The sequence below is a fragment of the Dermochelys coriacea genome, chromosome 11, assembly GCF_009764565.3.
Source record: "Dermochelys coriacea isolate rDerCor1 chromosome 11, rDerCor1.pri.v4, whole genome shotgun sequence".
Taxonomy (NCBI): domain Eukaryota; kingdom Metazoa; phylum Chordata; order Testudines; family Dermochelyidae; genus Dermochelys; species Dermochelys coriacea.
This window is the reverse complement of record NC_050078.2, coordinates 70578200-70594892: the sequence shown is the minus strand read 5'-3', so window position 1 is coordinate 70594892 and position 16693 is coordinate 70578200. Positions and strand designations below refer to the sequence as shown.

Genomic DNA, 16693 nt, shown 5'->3' with positions numbered 1-16693 from the left:
GGGAGAGGATTTACAATATACCTCCATGGAAGTTTCACTAAGATCTATGAAGAGGATTCAAGGGACACCCCTGTGTACATAAACTGCTCTATATGGCCCCCCTACTAATTCTGCAGGGCAATGAAAAACCAATAGCAACTCTAGCTCTTTATTGTACCACTGCCTCTTCTAGTACAAGTAAATTAATGAAAAGTCAGTACCTGTGTCCTGCTAAGTTGGGGGGAGGGATCATTACATCATTGTAATGGGAAATACAATTACACATGTACCTGATTTCAGAGTAGCAGCCATATTAGTCTGTATTCGCAAAAAGAAAAGGAGTACTTTTGGCACCTTAGAGACTGACAAATTTATTAGAGCATAAGTTTTCGTGAGCTACAGCTCACTTCGTCGGATGCATGTACCTGAGGTTCCTTCCCCTGCATCAGGCTTCCCTGTGCTCAACTGTTGGCACTGACTGAACTGCAGTGGAATCTCAAATAGCTCCTGACTCGTGGAATAGCTGGACCCCACAGTCACAGGACCCCCACTCTCCTCACTGTTCACACTAGGGGCCTTGGAGTATCCACAGTGGTGTATAGGGTAGCGGTGGGGAGTTTGCCAAATATGACATGCAGCTCTTTGTAAAAGCAGAAGGTCTGCTGCTCAGCACCAGATTGATCGTTGGCCTCTCTGGCCTTCTGATATGCCTGCTGCAGTTCCTTTACTTTCACCCAGCACTGCTGCTGATCCTTGTCACACCCCTTCTCCTGCATCTCCTGTACAATATGCTCATAGATGTCCATGTTTCTATGGCTGGTCCATAGCTGTGCTTGCACAGCCTCTTCTCTCCACAGGCCCTGGAGATAAAATACCTCCTGTCTGCTCCAGGCAGGAGCATGTCTGGAGTGTGTAGCCAACATGGCTGTTGGGCAGTTGCACACAACAGTGGAGAGCTGCTAGGTGTACTTGCCAAGATAGACAATCAGGAAAAGGCATTTCAAAAATTTGTGGGGTTTTAATGGGGGTGGGGGACTCCTGGTTTCTGTGACCCTGGACAGTGAGTTGACAACTGTGACCAGAGCAGTCAGTATTGGGCTTTGTGGGCTGGAGGTCTGTTAGAGTTGACAAAGGTAATGCAATATCTATATTCTTGCTGTGTCGACTTCAGTACATGGACCATGGCTCAGTGCCACTTGGGGAGGTGCTGTTACTCTGTTGGCATAATGGAGCACTTACATTGGTGGGAGGCAAATTTAAGTGTAGACTTGTGCACAATTAGGTTGACACAAGGTGGCTATGTCACTCTGACATTATCGTGTAGACAAGGCCTTAGGTTGGAGCTTTAAATTTCCCTAAAGGGATCCCTCAAGGGACCTAATATTCTCCTTAAATTACCTTATAAAACTCACCTGAAGAGCCATCAGATCTTGAAATATGAGTACTTTCCATGCTTGGTGTTGCCTCTAAGATTTCTTCTTCTGTTATCTACAGTTTCTTTATCAATTTCATGTATCTTTGGCAAGCCTGCTACTTCCAGATATTTTTGAATCACTTCAGAGCTTGGTGTATTTGAAGAAGAGTGGGTTTATAATAAGCAGCAAAAGTAGCACTCATCACTAGGGTGTGTATCTGTTGCTGGCTGTTAATTGGTGGCATAATTGCTTTTGAATCCCTATAAATTTAAGACAGTAATTTACCATTTTTATTTCTTGTTTCATAAAACATCGGCTTTATATATCTAAGGGCTTTTTCAGTGGCATGTGTCATCAACATATTTAGTTTCCCACTAATATTAGTTAATTATTTATATACTTTTTGAACCTGGGGTTTTATGAATCTCTTCTGATTTTAATTTTTCTTAATCCCCTTTTTCAATTGAGAGGTTCTGCTTATCAGCTGACCCCTAAAAACTTCTCCAAATGCCTCCCATAGAAGATAACTCTTTGTTCAATATTTTCAAATGATATAAATATAATGTCCTCATTAATTGTTGTCATCCAGTTTTTGTCCTGGAGAATCAAACTCATTTTCCATAAATCATCTTTGAGACCCACCCCAACCATGCAGTATAACTTCTAATGGGATTATTTAGCCATGCCAGTTTCTACAGATCTTGTCTGCTTCATTAAAGATTTAGAAACAAGCATTTCATAGAAACCTAGAAGATTAAGGTTGGAAGAGATCTCAGGATCTTAGGAGGTCATCTAGTCCAACCCCCTGCTCAAAGCAGGACCAACACCAACTAAATAAGCCCAGTCATGGCTTTGTCAAGCCAGCCTTTAAAAGATGGAGATTCCACCACCTCCCTAGGTAACTCATTCCAGTGCTTCACCACCTCCTAGTGAAATAGTTTTTCCTAATATCCAACCTACACCTCCCCCACTGCAGCTTGAGATGATTGCTCCTTGTTCAGTCACCTGCCACCACTGAGAACAGCCTAGCTCCATCCTCTTTGGAACCCCTCTTCAGGTAATTGAAGGCTGCAATCAAATCCCCCCTCACTCTTCTCTAAATAAGACCAGTTCCCTCAGCCTCTCCTCATAAATCACGTTCTCCAGCCCTGTACTTATTTTCATTGTCCTCTGCTGGACTCTCTCCAATTTGTACACATCCTTTCCGGGGGCGGGGGGCGCCAAACTGGACGCAATACTCCAGATGTGGCCTTACCAGAGCCAAATAGAGGGGAATAATCACTTCCCTTGATCTGCTGGCAATGCTCCTACTAAGGCAGCCCAATATGCTGTTAGCTTTCTTGGCAACAAGGACACGCTGTTGACTGATATCCAGTTTCTTGTCCACTGTAATCCCCAGGTCCTTTTCTGCAGAACTGCTGATTAGTTAGTCGGTCCCCAGCCTATAGCAGTGCATGGGATTCTTCTGTCCTAAGTGCAGGACTCTGCACTTGTCCTTATTGAACCTCCTCAGATTTCTTTTGGCCCAATCCTCCAATTTGTCTAGGTCACTCTGGACCCTATCCTTACCCTCCAGTGTATCTACTCCTCCCCCCAGTTTAGTGTAATCCGCAAATTTTCTGAGGGTGCAGTCCATCCCATCATCCAGATCTCTGGTAACCTGAGTTGGAATAGTTGGTACAGAAAGGTTAATGCTACACCTATTTCTTTATCTACTTTTTCTTTCCTATCCGATTTGTCCCAGTAAGACATTGGTCTAAACTTGAAGGCTTTTCCAAGTAGGATTTACCCTTCCCAAAGTGTTGCAGTATTTGAAAGAAATGTTTTTAAAATGTTCTTTGCTGTTGACTTGGATCCTAGACTGAGCCCACTATTGTTAATAACTCAGCAATTGTGCTGTTTAATAAAATAAACCATCCTTCATTCTTAAAATGATCATTAATCTGAAAATGCCTGTGTTTAGCAAATATGCCTTTGAAAGAAATAAAAAAATCATCTTGAAACCAATTCTTTCCTGCTACAATCTGGTCCTCCTGAAAATGAATTTCTTGAAGTGAAATAATCTGAGTGATTTTTTTTTTTTTAGTTCTACCAGACCTTTTTTCCTTTTAATGACATTATTTTGCCCTTTGACATTCAAAAATGATACCTTAAAGGGAAAGACACTGATAACTCGTTAGCTTATCCAAAACTTGAAAGTTGTATGTCTCTTTGGCTATTTGAAGGCATGAACCATTGTATGGCAAATGTTTCATTTCTAATTATGTTGTATTCAGAATTGTGTGCCTGAGTGGGCTTGATTTCTGCTTGTATACTTCCATAGCTAATTCCTTTATTAATCCTTTTACCATCTTTGCAGCCCCTCCCTCTGCATTCCCCTTCCTTTAAATCCAAAAATAAAATACCAAAATAGCATCTACATCAGTCCTCAAATGACTGACTTGCTGCGCCCTAAATAGAGATGGACAAAATTTTACTTGGAATACTCTGTTCCATTTTTTCAAATAAAGTCAATGTTCCATTTCAGCATTTTCGGAAAATAACATTTTGATTTTTTTTAGTTATTTTTTAGTTCCGTTTTATGTTATATAACATTTTAAAAGGTGAAATTGGAACAAGATGTTTTATCAGGCTGAAATATTTTTATCCAAAATAAAATTTCTTGAATGTAGTTTCATGGGAATTTTTTGTTGTTGTGTTTTGGAACTGAAATTTCAAATTTGCGGATTTTTCCTGCCCAACTCGTAATCTAAACCAGTGTACTCTCAACTTGGATTACTTCTCTTTGCAATCCAAACGAGGTACATTCTCTGCAAATGGGACCTCAACCCTTGCTCTTTGGGATAGGTTACCATCTGATCATTTGTACTACATTGGGAGGATTTACATGGATGCCAAGGGCCCCTCCTTTTTGCCTGTCTGTTTTATCCTGTCTCCTCCATGTGTGAGACACTCTTCATATTTTATTTTTAATTTAAAGAACAGAGCTACAACAAAGTTATGCCCACCCCAAGACCACCTTCTGGTTAATCTCATTCATCTTACATCTTTTCTTTTTCTATCCCCCTTTTCAGCATCTTATTATAGATTGGTTTCTAATCTGAAGTATGCTCTTGGGTGGCTGAGATTTGGATATGGATTTCTATTCCAAGTGATTTATATGTGGCCTGTACACCTGTCTAATTTCTGAATGATTTGAAATATGGCTTTCTTGATTAAGGTAAAGAGCATTTATATAATGTGAGCAGTCCTAACAGAAAAGTTCACAAGCTTCACTTTATCAGTTAGAAGAATACCCCATCTTAAAATGTATTGTACACGAAGGAAGGCTTGAGAGGTGTGATCCAGACTGCTTCCTCCCACAAAGGATATTACAGTGCTATGTGTTGTGGTTGTTCTTTGAGCAGAATATCTTGCCAGTGAACCTTCTTCCTCAGAGCTAGGTTTAAAAACAAACAGCCTGGCTTATTTTGTCTTCCCTTTGTCCAATATTATCCAAGTATTGCTTCTAAATAATCTCCCTCTTGTTTGCAGGTTGAAGAAAGGCCAGAAAAAGACTTTGAGAAGGTAAGAGAGTTGACATGAATTATATTGATCATAACACATATCTTACCACTTTTCCATGTTAAACTTGCATTGAATTTACACTGATTTTGAATAAAATCCATGGCAGGATATGGCTTCATATAGTAAGAACATAAGAATGGTCAGACTGGATCAGACCAGTGGTCCATTTAGCCACGAGCTTGTCTTCTGGCAGTGGCCAGTACCAGATTCTTCAGAAGGAATTAATAGAACTGGGCCAATTATCAAGTGATCTGTCCCCTGTCATGTACATCCAGCTTCTGGCAATCAGAGGCTTAGGGACATCCAAAGCATGGGGTTGTGACCTTGACCATCTTGGCTAATCATCATTGATGGACCTATCCTCCATGAACTTATCTTATTCTTTTTGAGCCCTGTTATGGTTTTGGCCTTCACAACATCCTCTGGCAATGAGTTCCATAAGTTGACTATATGTTTTGTGAAGAAGTATTTCCTTACGTTTGTTTTAAATGTGCTGTCTGTTAATTTCATTAGGCGACCATTAGTTCTTGTATTATGTAAAGCAGTAAATTATTCACTTCCTCCTTATTCACTTTCTCCACTCCATTCCTGATTTTATAGTCCTCTATCATACTCCCCCCTTAGCTGTCTCTTTACCAAGCTGACAAGTCCCAGTCTTTTAAACCTTTTATAGGGAATGTGTTCTATGCCTTTAATCATATTTGTTGCCCTTCTCTGTATCTTTTTCCAATGCTTATGTATCTTTTTTGAGATGGGGGTGACCAGAACTACACCCAGTATTTGTGTGGGTGTATCATGGATTTATATAGTGGCATAATGATATTTTCTGTCTTATTATCTATCCTTTTCCAAATGGTTCCTAACATTCTGTTAGCTTTTTTGATTGCCACTGCACACTGAGTGGATGTTTTCAGAAAACTATCCATGATGACTCCCAAGATCTTCCTTGAGTAGTAACAGCTACTATAGATCCCATCATTTTGTAGGAATAGTTGGGATTATGTTTTCCAATGCGTGTTACTTCATGTTTATCAACATTGATTTTCATCTGCCATTTTGGTCTCTGTTTCCCCCAGTTTTGTGAGATCCCTTTGTAATTCTTCGCTGTCTGCTTTGGACTTCGCTATTTTAAGTAGTTTTGTATTGTCTGCAAATTTTGCCACCTCACTGTTTACTGCTTTTTCCAGATCGTTTATGAATATGTCAAAAAGCATTGGTCCTAGTACAGATCCCTGGAGGACACCACTAATTATCTCTCTCCATTCTGAAAACTGACCATGTATCCGTACGCTTTATTTCCTATCTTTTAACCACTTACTGATGCATGAGAGGACATTTCTTCTTATCCCATGACTCCTTATTTTGTTCAAGAGCCTTTGCCAAGAGACCTTGTCAAAGTCTTTGTGAAAGTTCAAGTACACTATATCTACTGGATCCCTTGTCCACTTGTTTGTTGACCCCCCCTCCCCCCAAGAATTCTAATAAATTGGTGAGGCGTGATTTCCCTTTAAAAAGCCATGTTGACTCTTCCCCAACATATTGTGTTCATCTTATGTGTTTGAGAATTCTGTTCTTTACTGTAGTTTCAATCAGTTTGCCTGGTACTGAAGTTAGGCTACTGGCCTGTAATTGCCAGGATTGCCTCTGGAGACTTCAAAAATTTTATGTCACATTAGCTATCCTCCAGTCATCTGGTACAGAAGTCGATTTAAGCGATAGGTTACATACCACCCTTAGTAGTTCTGCAATTTCATATTTGAGTTCCTTCAAAATTCTTGGGTGAATACCATCTCGTCCTGGTGACATAATACTGTTTGTTATCAGTGTGTTTCAAAATCTCCTGTACTGACACCTCAATCTGAGATAGTCACTCTGATTTGTCACCTAAAAAGAGTGGCTGAGGTGTGGGAATCTCCTTCACATCCTCTGCAGTGAAGTCTGATGCAAAGAATTCAATTAACTTTTCTCCAATGGCCTCATCTTTGTTGAATGCTCCTTTAGCACCTAAATCATTCAGTGACCCCACTGATTGTTGGACAGGCTTCCTGCTTCTGATGTACTTAAAAATTTGTGCTGTTAGTTTTTGAGTCATTTGCTAGTTGCTCTTCAGATTTATTTTTTGGCCTGCCTAATTGTATACTTTTACACTTGACTTGCCAGACTTTATGCTCCTTTCTGTTTTCCCCAGTAGGATTTAACTTTCAGTTTTTACAGGATGCCTTTCTGCCACTAACCACTTATTTTACTTTGTTGTTTAGCTATGGTGGCACTTTTTTGGTTGCCTTACTGTGGTTTTTAATTTGGGGTATACATTTAACTTGAACCTCTATTATAGTGTTTTTAAAAAGTTTCCATGCATCTTGCAGGCATTTCACTTTTGTGACTGTACTTTTTAATTTCCATTTAACTAGCTTCCTCCTTTTCATATAGTTCCCCTTTCTGGATGTATAAACAGTAGTAGTTAATAGGAGTAGGGGGATGATTTTACTTTATATAGCATTGGCGAGACCAATACTGCAATACAGTGTCCAGTTCTGATGGTCACATTTTAAAAATATGTTGAAAAATCAGAGGGTACAGAAAAGAGCCATAAAAATGATTCAAGGGCAGGGGAAAAAGTGTTAAAATGAGACTTAGAGATCAGTCTGTTTAGCTTATCAAAAAGGTGACAGAGTTAACTTGATTATGGTGTGTAAGTACCTTGATGCAGAGAAAATACTAGGCACTAAAAGGCCTTTTTAATTTAGCAGAGCTTGAGAACTAATGGCTGGAAATTAGTCAGATAAATTCAAATTAGAAATAAGGCACAGTGGTGGAGTAGAACCCCACCCAGTCAGGAGAGGGGTTAAAGAGCCCTTTTGGGTGCCATCAGCCTCAACCCAGTACATCTGTGAGGCTTGTCAAACCTAGAGTGGGGCAGGCCGTGAAAAGGGAGGATCCGGATCCCTGCTCAGTGCAGAGTGATATCCTGAAGGAACAGGACTGCAACTCCGAGCTCCCCATCCTCTAAAAGTGCTGACTAGGGAACCAGCTTGAGACCATGGCTGCCCAGGCCCTCTCAGAAAAGAGATACTTTTCTCATTTCTTCTTCAGCTTCCCAAAGGACTACAACTCTGCTTGCTGTGGAAGAATACTAACTTCTTGTTTAAACTGCTTTAACTTCCTCCTGCAAGGGGGCCAACATCTTAAAAAGCACAGCCAGAGAGCAGTGCCCCCAACTCTGAGGCAAGAGCAGAGCCCACTCTCTCTGAGGGGGGTGTCAGAGAGGTATAGCCTATTGCAGGCACAATTTTTTAACAGTGGAGTATGATTAAGGCTACATTTTAGTCACGGGTATTTTTAGTAAAAGTCATGGACAGGTCACGACAGTAAACAAAAATTCACAGCCCGTGACCTGTCCATGATTTTTACTATATACCCCAAACTAAAACTTGGGCATGAGACTGCAGGGGGCAGTCCAGGGGTGCCAGGGAGGTGGCCTGGGAACCTGCTGGTGACGGAGGGGTGGGGGTGCAGCAGCGGCATACGGCCCAGGACCCCGTTGGCCATTCTGCCTAGGAACTGCAGGGCCATGCCAGTGGGAGCCAGGGAGCCCCCCACACACCATAACCTCCTGTCCCTAGCCCTGAGCCCTCTCCCACACACCGAAACTGCTGCTGCTGGCCCAAGGGCTGCCCGGCTTGGGCAACCCCTGAGGCAGCCGCTGCAGAAGTCATGGAGGTCATGGAAAGTCACAGAATCTGTGACAGACTCGCAGCCTTAAGGATGGTTAACCTTTGATATGTACTATCAACGGAAGTGGTGTATTCTACATCTCTTGAGATCTTCAAATCAAAACTGAGTACCTTTCTGGAAGAAATGTTATAGTCAAATACAAGCTATTGGATTCAACGCAGAGGTAACTGGGTGAAATTTGATGTGAAATTTCTGTGATATTACAGGAGGCCACACAAGATTGTCCTTTCTAGCCTTAAAAATCTATGAATATTACAGAATAAATTCAGTGAGCTTCACCTTGCCTCACTGTAATGAAGTAAAACTCTCATCTGAGGCTCTGTACTCAAACACTGGCCGCTGCTGGAATTGCCAACATGAGTGCCAATTATATAATTTTGGTGACGTTGGACACCTCACTGTGAATTGGACTGAATTAAAGGCACAGACTTGCTTCTCATAGCCCACCAATTAGCTATCTGATGGTAACTTCTGTCAGTCAATTTCATCCTGTTCCAAATTTGAACTGGTGCCCTCAAAGTGAAGGCTTCTGTCTCCATCCGTAGTCATACTATAAATGATCTGAAAACTCTCAGGACATAAAATTTGTTCAACAGAAGTTCTTTTGTGACCCACAGCATGTCTACTGATGATCCATTTGCTATAAATGAAAACAACTTTCTTTGTTCCAAAGAGATCACTGTGATCATTCTGATTTGGTATGCATATAAAGAGGCAGATCACATTCTCAAAATATTCACATGCATTCATTTTTGTGTTTAAAAAGGATTATTTCATAACCCATTTTATTTAAACTGTGTATGGTTCTAGGGAGCTCGTACTGTGTCAAGCTTATCAGCAGCTACGCTAGCCTCTCTGGGTGGAACTTCCTCCCGGAGAGGCAGTGGGGACACCTCCATCTCCGTTGATACTGAGGCATCCATTAGAGAAATAAAGGTAAGAAGTCTTTGTAAGTAACATGTATTGGTAGGAGCTGTCTCTTGCCAGTCAGAATGTATTTCTTCATGTCTTGAAGTTTCCCACTAAGTTTGACTTAGTAAGCAGTGGAATTATTTAAAAGCATAGTTTTATATTTCTCCATCAGTATGTGTGGGAAATTACACATGCAAATCAATATTGGCAGGAGTTACCAGAAACACCTAATTCATCTAAAGATTTAGCCCTTTTGATGTCTAAAAGTGGGCAGTAACTGTGGTCTCTTTTATGCAGAGTTGTGTAGCTATTTTGGCCCCAGGATATGAGAGAGACAAGATGGGGTGAGGTACTATCTTTTATTGGACCAACTTCTATTGGTGAGAGAGACAAGCTTTCACAGAGCTTTTCTTTGGGTGATCTAAAGAAGAACTCTTTGTAAGTTTGAAAGCTTGTCTCTCTCTCTCTCCAACAGAAGTTGGTCCAGTAAAAGATATTACCTCACCCACCTTATAGTATTTTATTGGTTGGTTTAAAAAAATCTTATTTTTTGGAAAAATGGTGCATAGCTGTTCTAAAAAGAGATGCGGTAGCACAGCTGGAAGTTATGGACTTGATGTAGGAATTGTTGGGTGAAACACTATGGCTTGTGTTATGCAGGAGATCAGACTAGATGATCGTAATAGTTCCATCCGGTGTTAAAAACCATGAAAGTGGGAAACAAACCCAATCCCTTTCCCTTTCTCTTTCATTGGTCACCTCCAAATTATAATATTTTATTTCTTTTGCAGTTCTGGCATCAGTAGGTGACCAAGGAGAGAGAGAGATTGTGTAAAGCTTTAATTGGGCTCATAATTAAAATGAATGTCTTTATTCCATTTCCCAGTGGTATTTCCCAAACGTCCTAGGGATGTCCTGTTAGTGCTCATGTTCCTATTCTCTGAGACTTATCATAGAGTGATGTAGCTATGAGCACCTCACATGCACTAATAAATTTATCTTCACAACACCGCTGTTGGGTGCTAGTAGAGAAATAGAAAAGAAAAGGAGGACTTGTGGCACCTTAGAGACTAACATTTATTTGAGCATAAGCTTTCGTGAGCTACAGCTCATTTCATCGGATGCATTTCCATTTTACATATAGGGAACTGAGGCAGAACAAGAGAGAGAAAGGGACTTGCCCAATATCATACAGCCTGTGGTAGAGCTGAAAACAGAATTCAGATCCCCTGAGTCACAATCTAGTTCATTCACCACAAGACCATCCTTATTGTTGTAGAAACAACCTATTTTCCTAATCAAAATGATTAGGACAGGAATATACATGTATTCAAGAAGGATGATTGGCTGAAAAGCCTGTAAATCTTTTTATAATGAAGTTTAGAAAACTCAAACTAGAGTAGAAACGTGTCTGTAAATGGGAATTTTGAACACCGGCTTCTCACTCAGCTGTGATAACTGCCCATTAGTTTTCTTGACATCATTCACTTTTCTTGCCATTTCCCTCAGGATATCAATGAGTTAAAGAACCAGATTCAGGATGTAGAAGGCAAATACATGCAGGGACTGAAAGAAATGAAGGTACTGGTTTATTGCAGACTGAACATGTGATATTAACATCAGCTAAACTTTCAGAGAGTCACAACAAGAGACAGAACTAGAATTTAACCTGCATGCTTTTATGCTGAGGTGTGAATTAACTAAAAGCATTTCATCAGTGAGGAAAACATGCTTCCCATTCTGATGACCAGTAATCATTTCTTTGGATAATTCTTGGTAATCAGCACATGTAAATAGTCTATTAACTTCTGTAGAAAAGGCGATTAATGAGATCTCTTACTACTGCATGTCTTATATTTTGGTGTCTTGAGAATGTATTTAATTCTCCATCAACAACTGTAATATAAAGATTAGAGCATACAGAATACCGATCAGTTACTCCTTTTAAAATATGTCCATAATACAAGAACAGGAAATCACTCAAAATTTTAGGGTATATTTAAAATAAAAGTAAATGCTGATTATTAAGCGTGTAACCAACCTGTGGAGTTCAGTGCCATGGGAAATCAAAGTTAAATACTGTAAATGTATTTTAAAAGGTACTTGGTAGAGAGTCCCAGTAAAACAATTGGTAAGTTATGCATACCTGAAGGAGAGGCAATCGTATCTCATGCTATACAAGCAGCCCCGGTAAAACCTCCGTATTGTATGGGATAAACAGTCACAGCAGCTGCAGGGGAGGAATGCCTACGAATTCCATTAATGCACAAAAGGATTTTGGTGTAGCAGCTAAATAAATGTATCAGTTTGACACTTTATCCTATGTATTCAGCTGCATTGGCTCACATTTTGAATAACAGAAGGCATGTAAAGATGAGTGTACTGGGGACTTGGCATTCCAGATATGCTAATATAGTACATATTAACATAATTGTTAATTAAAATTAAAACTTTCTCTTATACTTTTTCCTCATCTGTTCAGTAATACAAGATACTCGGTTACTGGCATCTTATGTGACCTGCAAATGGAAAAAATAGTTTGTGCTTTTTTTTTTGCATATTTTAGATATATGAAGCCTAAACTTTTTTCTCTTCTAGATCACAAAATATATATTAGATTCTGCAAACAAATCTACTTTACTCTGTGAGAATAAGTGAACTAGATTTTTGTAATATTGTTCCCTTCAAGTGCATTTGTAGCATTTTTATCCAGGTCTGCTTGCGTCTTTGAAGACCAACAACTTCAGTTTTGCTTAGTCACCTCTGATCTTGCTTTTGGCATAGAATGTGGAACATGTACTTAATTAAAAATTTCCAGCTATAGTAACTTTCCTCAGAATTTGCCAGGAAGAGACTGGAACATTTTAAGCAAGCTAAATTCATCCCCGCACAGAATAAAAGTGATAAATAGTGAATAGATTGAAACCTCCATCTGATTTAGGCTGTTTCTTTAGTGGTTTTATTCTCTGTATTCAAATTTAGAATTATTAAATGACAGTCCAGGGTTGGGATAGAATTTGATAATACTAATAAAACAAAATTGGGCATGTTCTGCTATGATTCTGCATTTACCCTTAACAATGTGTACTTTCGTGTACTTTTGTGCCAACTAATTTTAAGGGTTTAATTAATCATGTAGCTGCATTGATTCCTAATGCCCTTTCAGCAACTGATATTTCTTGTCTTATACCTGCAAAATGCACCAGTAACATGATTCATATTTAATGATGAGATACAAGTTCTTGTACCTTTAAAATGTCAGATTGCCTTATTCTTTAATAGTATTCCAAAATAGATTCTTAATTTGAAATTTACGTATTTTGTCATCTTTTCATATTTAAAAGTCTGCACATTTCCCCCTTTAATGTTTATGGATCTAGTAGAAATGGAATATTATAATATCAAAAATTTATCATGGATATCCATATAATGCTAGCAATGTGACTTAATGAACTGGTGGATTGTTGATCCTAGCTTTAAATTAAGACATCTATCTCTTTTGTTTCTTGCCTGCATACTTACACTGCAATGCATTCGAAAGTTCCTGTTAGGTTGGTCTTAATTCAAATTGTATACCAGGAGAGGTTTTAGACCTGCGGTGTAACATGGAAAATGGTTTTATCTTGCCAACATTTCAGCTATTATTATATCTGAACTGTTCTCATGCTCAGCCTGAGTTAATAAATCTGAATTGCCTAGGCAGTAGGAACAGATTGAGAAAGGTGATCTAATAAAATAAGGGGTAAGCATGGAAAAAAATTAGTTTCACACTTCATCTGAAGCAAAAATCTAACCAAAAATGCAGTATAAAGGGCTGGTGTGCACTGAAAACTGACATTACATAGCTGTCTCTCTCAGGCGTTTGAAAAATCCACTCCCCTGAGGGATGTGGCTATGCTGACCGAACTAACCCCGAAAGCAGACAGCACTACATTCTGGCGACCTAGCTGCTGCCTCTTGGGGAGGTAGACTAACTGCTGTAGTGAGTGTCTAAGCTAAAGTGCTGCAGCTGTGCCTCTGGTAGCATTTTAAGTGTGCACATAGCCAAAAGGTAGTGTACAGTAACTGCAATTTTTAATTAAACATACTAGAGTCCTAATTTAAGACCGCAAAAAGCGCAGATATTGCCACCTCTTCTCCCAGGTTTGGGGTCCCAGTCAGCAAAGTTACTTAAGCCATGGTTAACAGTTGATTCAGTTGGACTGCTTGCATGTCTACAATTAAGCATGTACTTGCATACTTTGCAACGTATAAAAGTGCTTTCTTTGAAGTAACTTCTCATTGTACCTACATATTTCTTGCCTTTAGGACTCCCTAGCAGAAGTTGAAGAGAAATATAAAAAGGCTATGGTGTCTAATGCACAGCTAGACAATGAGAAAACAAACTTCATGTACCAAGTAGATACCTTGAAGGATGCATTGTTAGAGTTAGAAGAACAGCTGGCAGAATCCAGGAGGCAATATGAAGAGAAAAGCAAAGTAAGTATGAACACTTCTTGAGAAGCTGAAAGTTGTTTGAAAAAATATCTTCAGGGAAGAAAAACTACTTTTTTTTTTTTTGTAAGGAGAGGGGGATGAATCAAGTATATAGAAATCTACCCTTTGAATAGCACTCATTAGCAGCTTGGCTGCCTTTTCTGCCTTTATCTGTAGGCACGTGAATATGAGATTTACATTTTATAAGTCAATATCCAGGATATGGTGACTTTTTCGCATACAAGCTCATCACTATAGCTTTATGAATTTCATCTGCATTTTGACTTGGAGAATATCCAAAAAGCATTTCTGACTCCAGGAAATGTTATCCCTAGCAACTTTTGAAGGCTTTCCTGTTTCTTCTGGGACACGGTTACATACAAAGCTTAATTCAAAAGGCCATAGGAGGGTTTTGTGAGATGTACTTAAACAAATTAAGGCATTCATGGGCTTAACTATTGAAAATATACTATTGACTTGAATTACTGTCACCTCACTGAGGTGATGGAATGAGCCTCACTGAGTTAACTTTCATGCAAACTAGTATTTCCATTGGGCTTATCTCAGGAGCTAAATCTTTGACTCATGAGATATTGGTCAGTGTGTCCTCCATCATGCATAGCTTTTGGTAAATGGTTTGCTTTTAAAATTTCACTATAAGGACTGGCCAAGTTGGAGTACTCTGCCTTTTGGAAAAGGTAGGTTCCATTCCTAGTCACTATCTCTGAGGTCAGCAGGGCTTGAGTGTTGTAAATGATGTGCACTCCCCCTGCCCCCAAACCCACACCACCCAGTTTATTATGGGTCAGTGTCTGTATTGAGCATTTGGTTTGAAATAACCCAGTCACAATCTGATTTCCTTCATAAGAGACACACCACCCAGTTTATTGTGGATCAGTGTCTAAATTGAGCATTTGGTTTGAAATAACCCAGTCCCAATCGCAGACAAACAAGCTTAAAATTGAGATATTGATACTGCCCCCTCTGTAAAGCTTTGAGATCTGTGTATGAAAAAGCTCTAGGTGGTATTTTTATTATGCATGACAAATAAATATTTCCTTGCCTCTCCAGGAATTTGAGCGGGAAAAGCATGCTCATAGCATATTGCAGTTTCAGTTCACAGAAATCAAGGAGACCCTGAAGCAAAGAGAAGAAATGCTCGAGGTAGGTAATTACTCCGTTGTGTTTAATGTGGTTGTTTGTTGTGTGTGTTCCAAACTAACAGTTAGAGGATAGAAGGCTCAGACAGGAATGGAGAATCTTAGTCCCTGCCGCAGATTTCTCATCTGACGCAGTACTGTAGGTTCATTCTGTTAGACCTGAAATGGGTTAGGACTGATGAAACAAAAATATTTCAGAAGTACTGTTCGTAGTTGGATTTGTATGTTACGCTGTCTTTAATTTCTCAAAATAAGTTGTTATATGCTCTGGGCTCCTTCTTGTGGAGAGGCTGGAAGAAAGAGGACAATGGCATAAAACTCAAGTAAGGATTCAGAGCAAAATAGTTCCAGTAGACAGGTGTTTGTCGTCATACTAAAGGTGAGAGGTTGGCTGTCCCTAGCAGGGTAGGTTTCAGGAGTTGCATTCATCTCTTTGAATGAAAACAGTTGGGTATGGGAGTGATGCATGTAGGTAGATGATTGTACTTTAACACCTGATTTCATTGTTCTTTGCATCACTACAATCTTGAGGTTTTTCTTCTGATTAACCCTTTACCTGCTTTCTGTCTTCTTATGTGTCCCTGCCCCTCAGGAAATCCGACAGCTACAACAGAAACAGGAGAACTATATCAGGGAAATTTCTGATCTTCAGGAGACGATAGAGTGGAAAGACAAAAAAATAGGGGTAGGACACGCACACAACTTCTGAAATTTGCTCAGTTTCACACTGAGCTTCTTTAGCAGTCTTCGCACCTGCAAAACTTCATGAATGAAATATTACCCTATACAATGTGACCCACAATCTGTCAAATATACTCTTTACATTGAATTGTGGCTTTAACTTAAAAGATAAGGTCCAAGAAAATGCTTATCTTCTGACCAGATTTGAAAATTCACTGGAATTCACATAACATGGTGAAATGTGTGCATGCCCATCATGGATATGTAGAACTAAGAAAGGAGTGCCCTTTAATAAAATACTGGCTATTCATGATGTGGTTTCAATGCTGAATGGAATTGGTTTTCTATTCAAATTTATTACCTTTACTCTTTTAAACCATAACTGCACTGTGGGAAAGGAGAAAGTAGGCTTGTTTATAGCTCCTTGGACTTTTGGGATGAAAATCTTCATATTTCCCCCCACCAGTGTAAATGAAATGCTAACTCTCAGTGGCACTTCTAAAGAGAAATATGGTAGTCAGTGACAGATGAGATGTGAAAGACTCTTTTCTTGGGTGGACAAAAGAAACTGGCAAGTCATTTGTCCATGATGTTGTCCGATGACTTATGGCAATTTGAAACCCACAATTTTGTGAAACCCACAAAATTTCACTACCGCTGAGAATTTTATAAAAGTTTGTATTACATGCTGCATACTTGAGGTATACGCACTTGCAGTCTGTCATGGAAATAAAGTTCCATGGACGCCACTGAGATCTGTCAGACCAG

At 39.5% G+C, this 16693-nt stretch overlaps 1 protein-coding gene across 29 annotated transcripts in view; it reads left to right on the top strand.

Moving 5' to 3' along the window:
* Window positions 1-16693, top strand: part of LRRFIP1 (LRR binding FLII interacting protein 1) — a 200537-nt gene that overhangs the window by 161031 nt on the left and 22813 nt on the right. For 11 of the 29 annotated variants that reach the window (XM_043505726.1, XM_038421182.2, XM_043505728.1 and 8 more), the window contains 4 exons: window positions 4929-4961; window positions 9507-9632; window positions 13917-14087; window positions 15156-15248. In XM_043505726.1, the coding sequence (XP_043361661.1) occupies window positions 4929-4961; window positions 9507-9632; window positions 13917-14087; window positions 15156-15248 (423 nt within the window). Of the gene's footprint in view, window positions 1-4928; window positions 4962-9506; window positions 9633-11117; window positions 11190-13916; window positions 14088-15155; window positions 15249-15836; window positions 15930-16693 lie in introns of all 29 variants that reach the window. The other 18 variants (XM_043505727.1, XM_043505721.1, XM_043505714.1 and 15 more) reach the window with 3 other exon arrangements.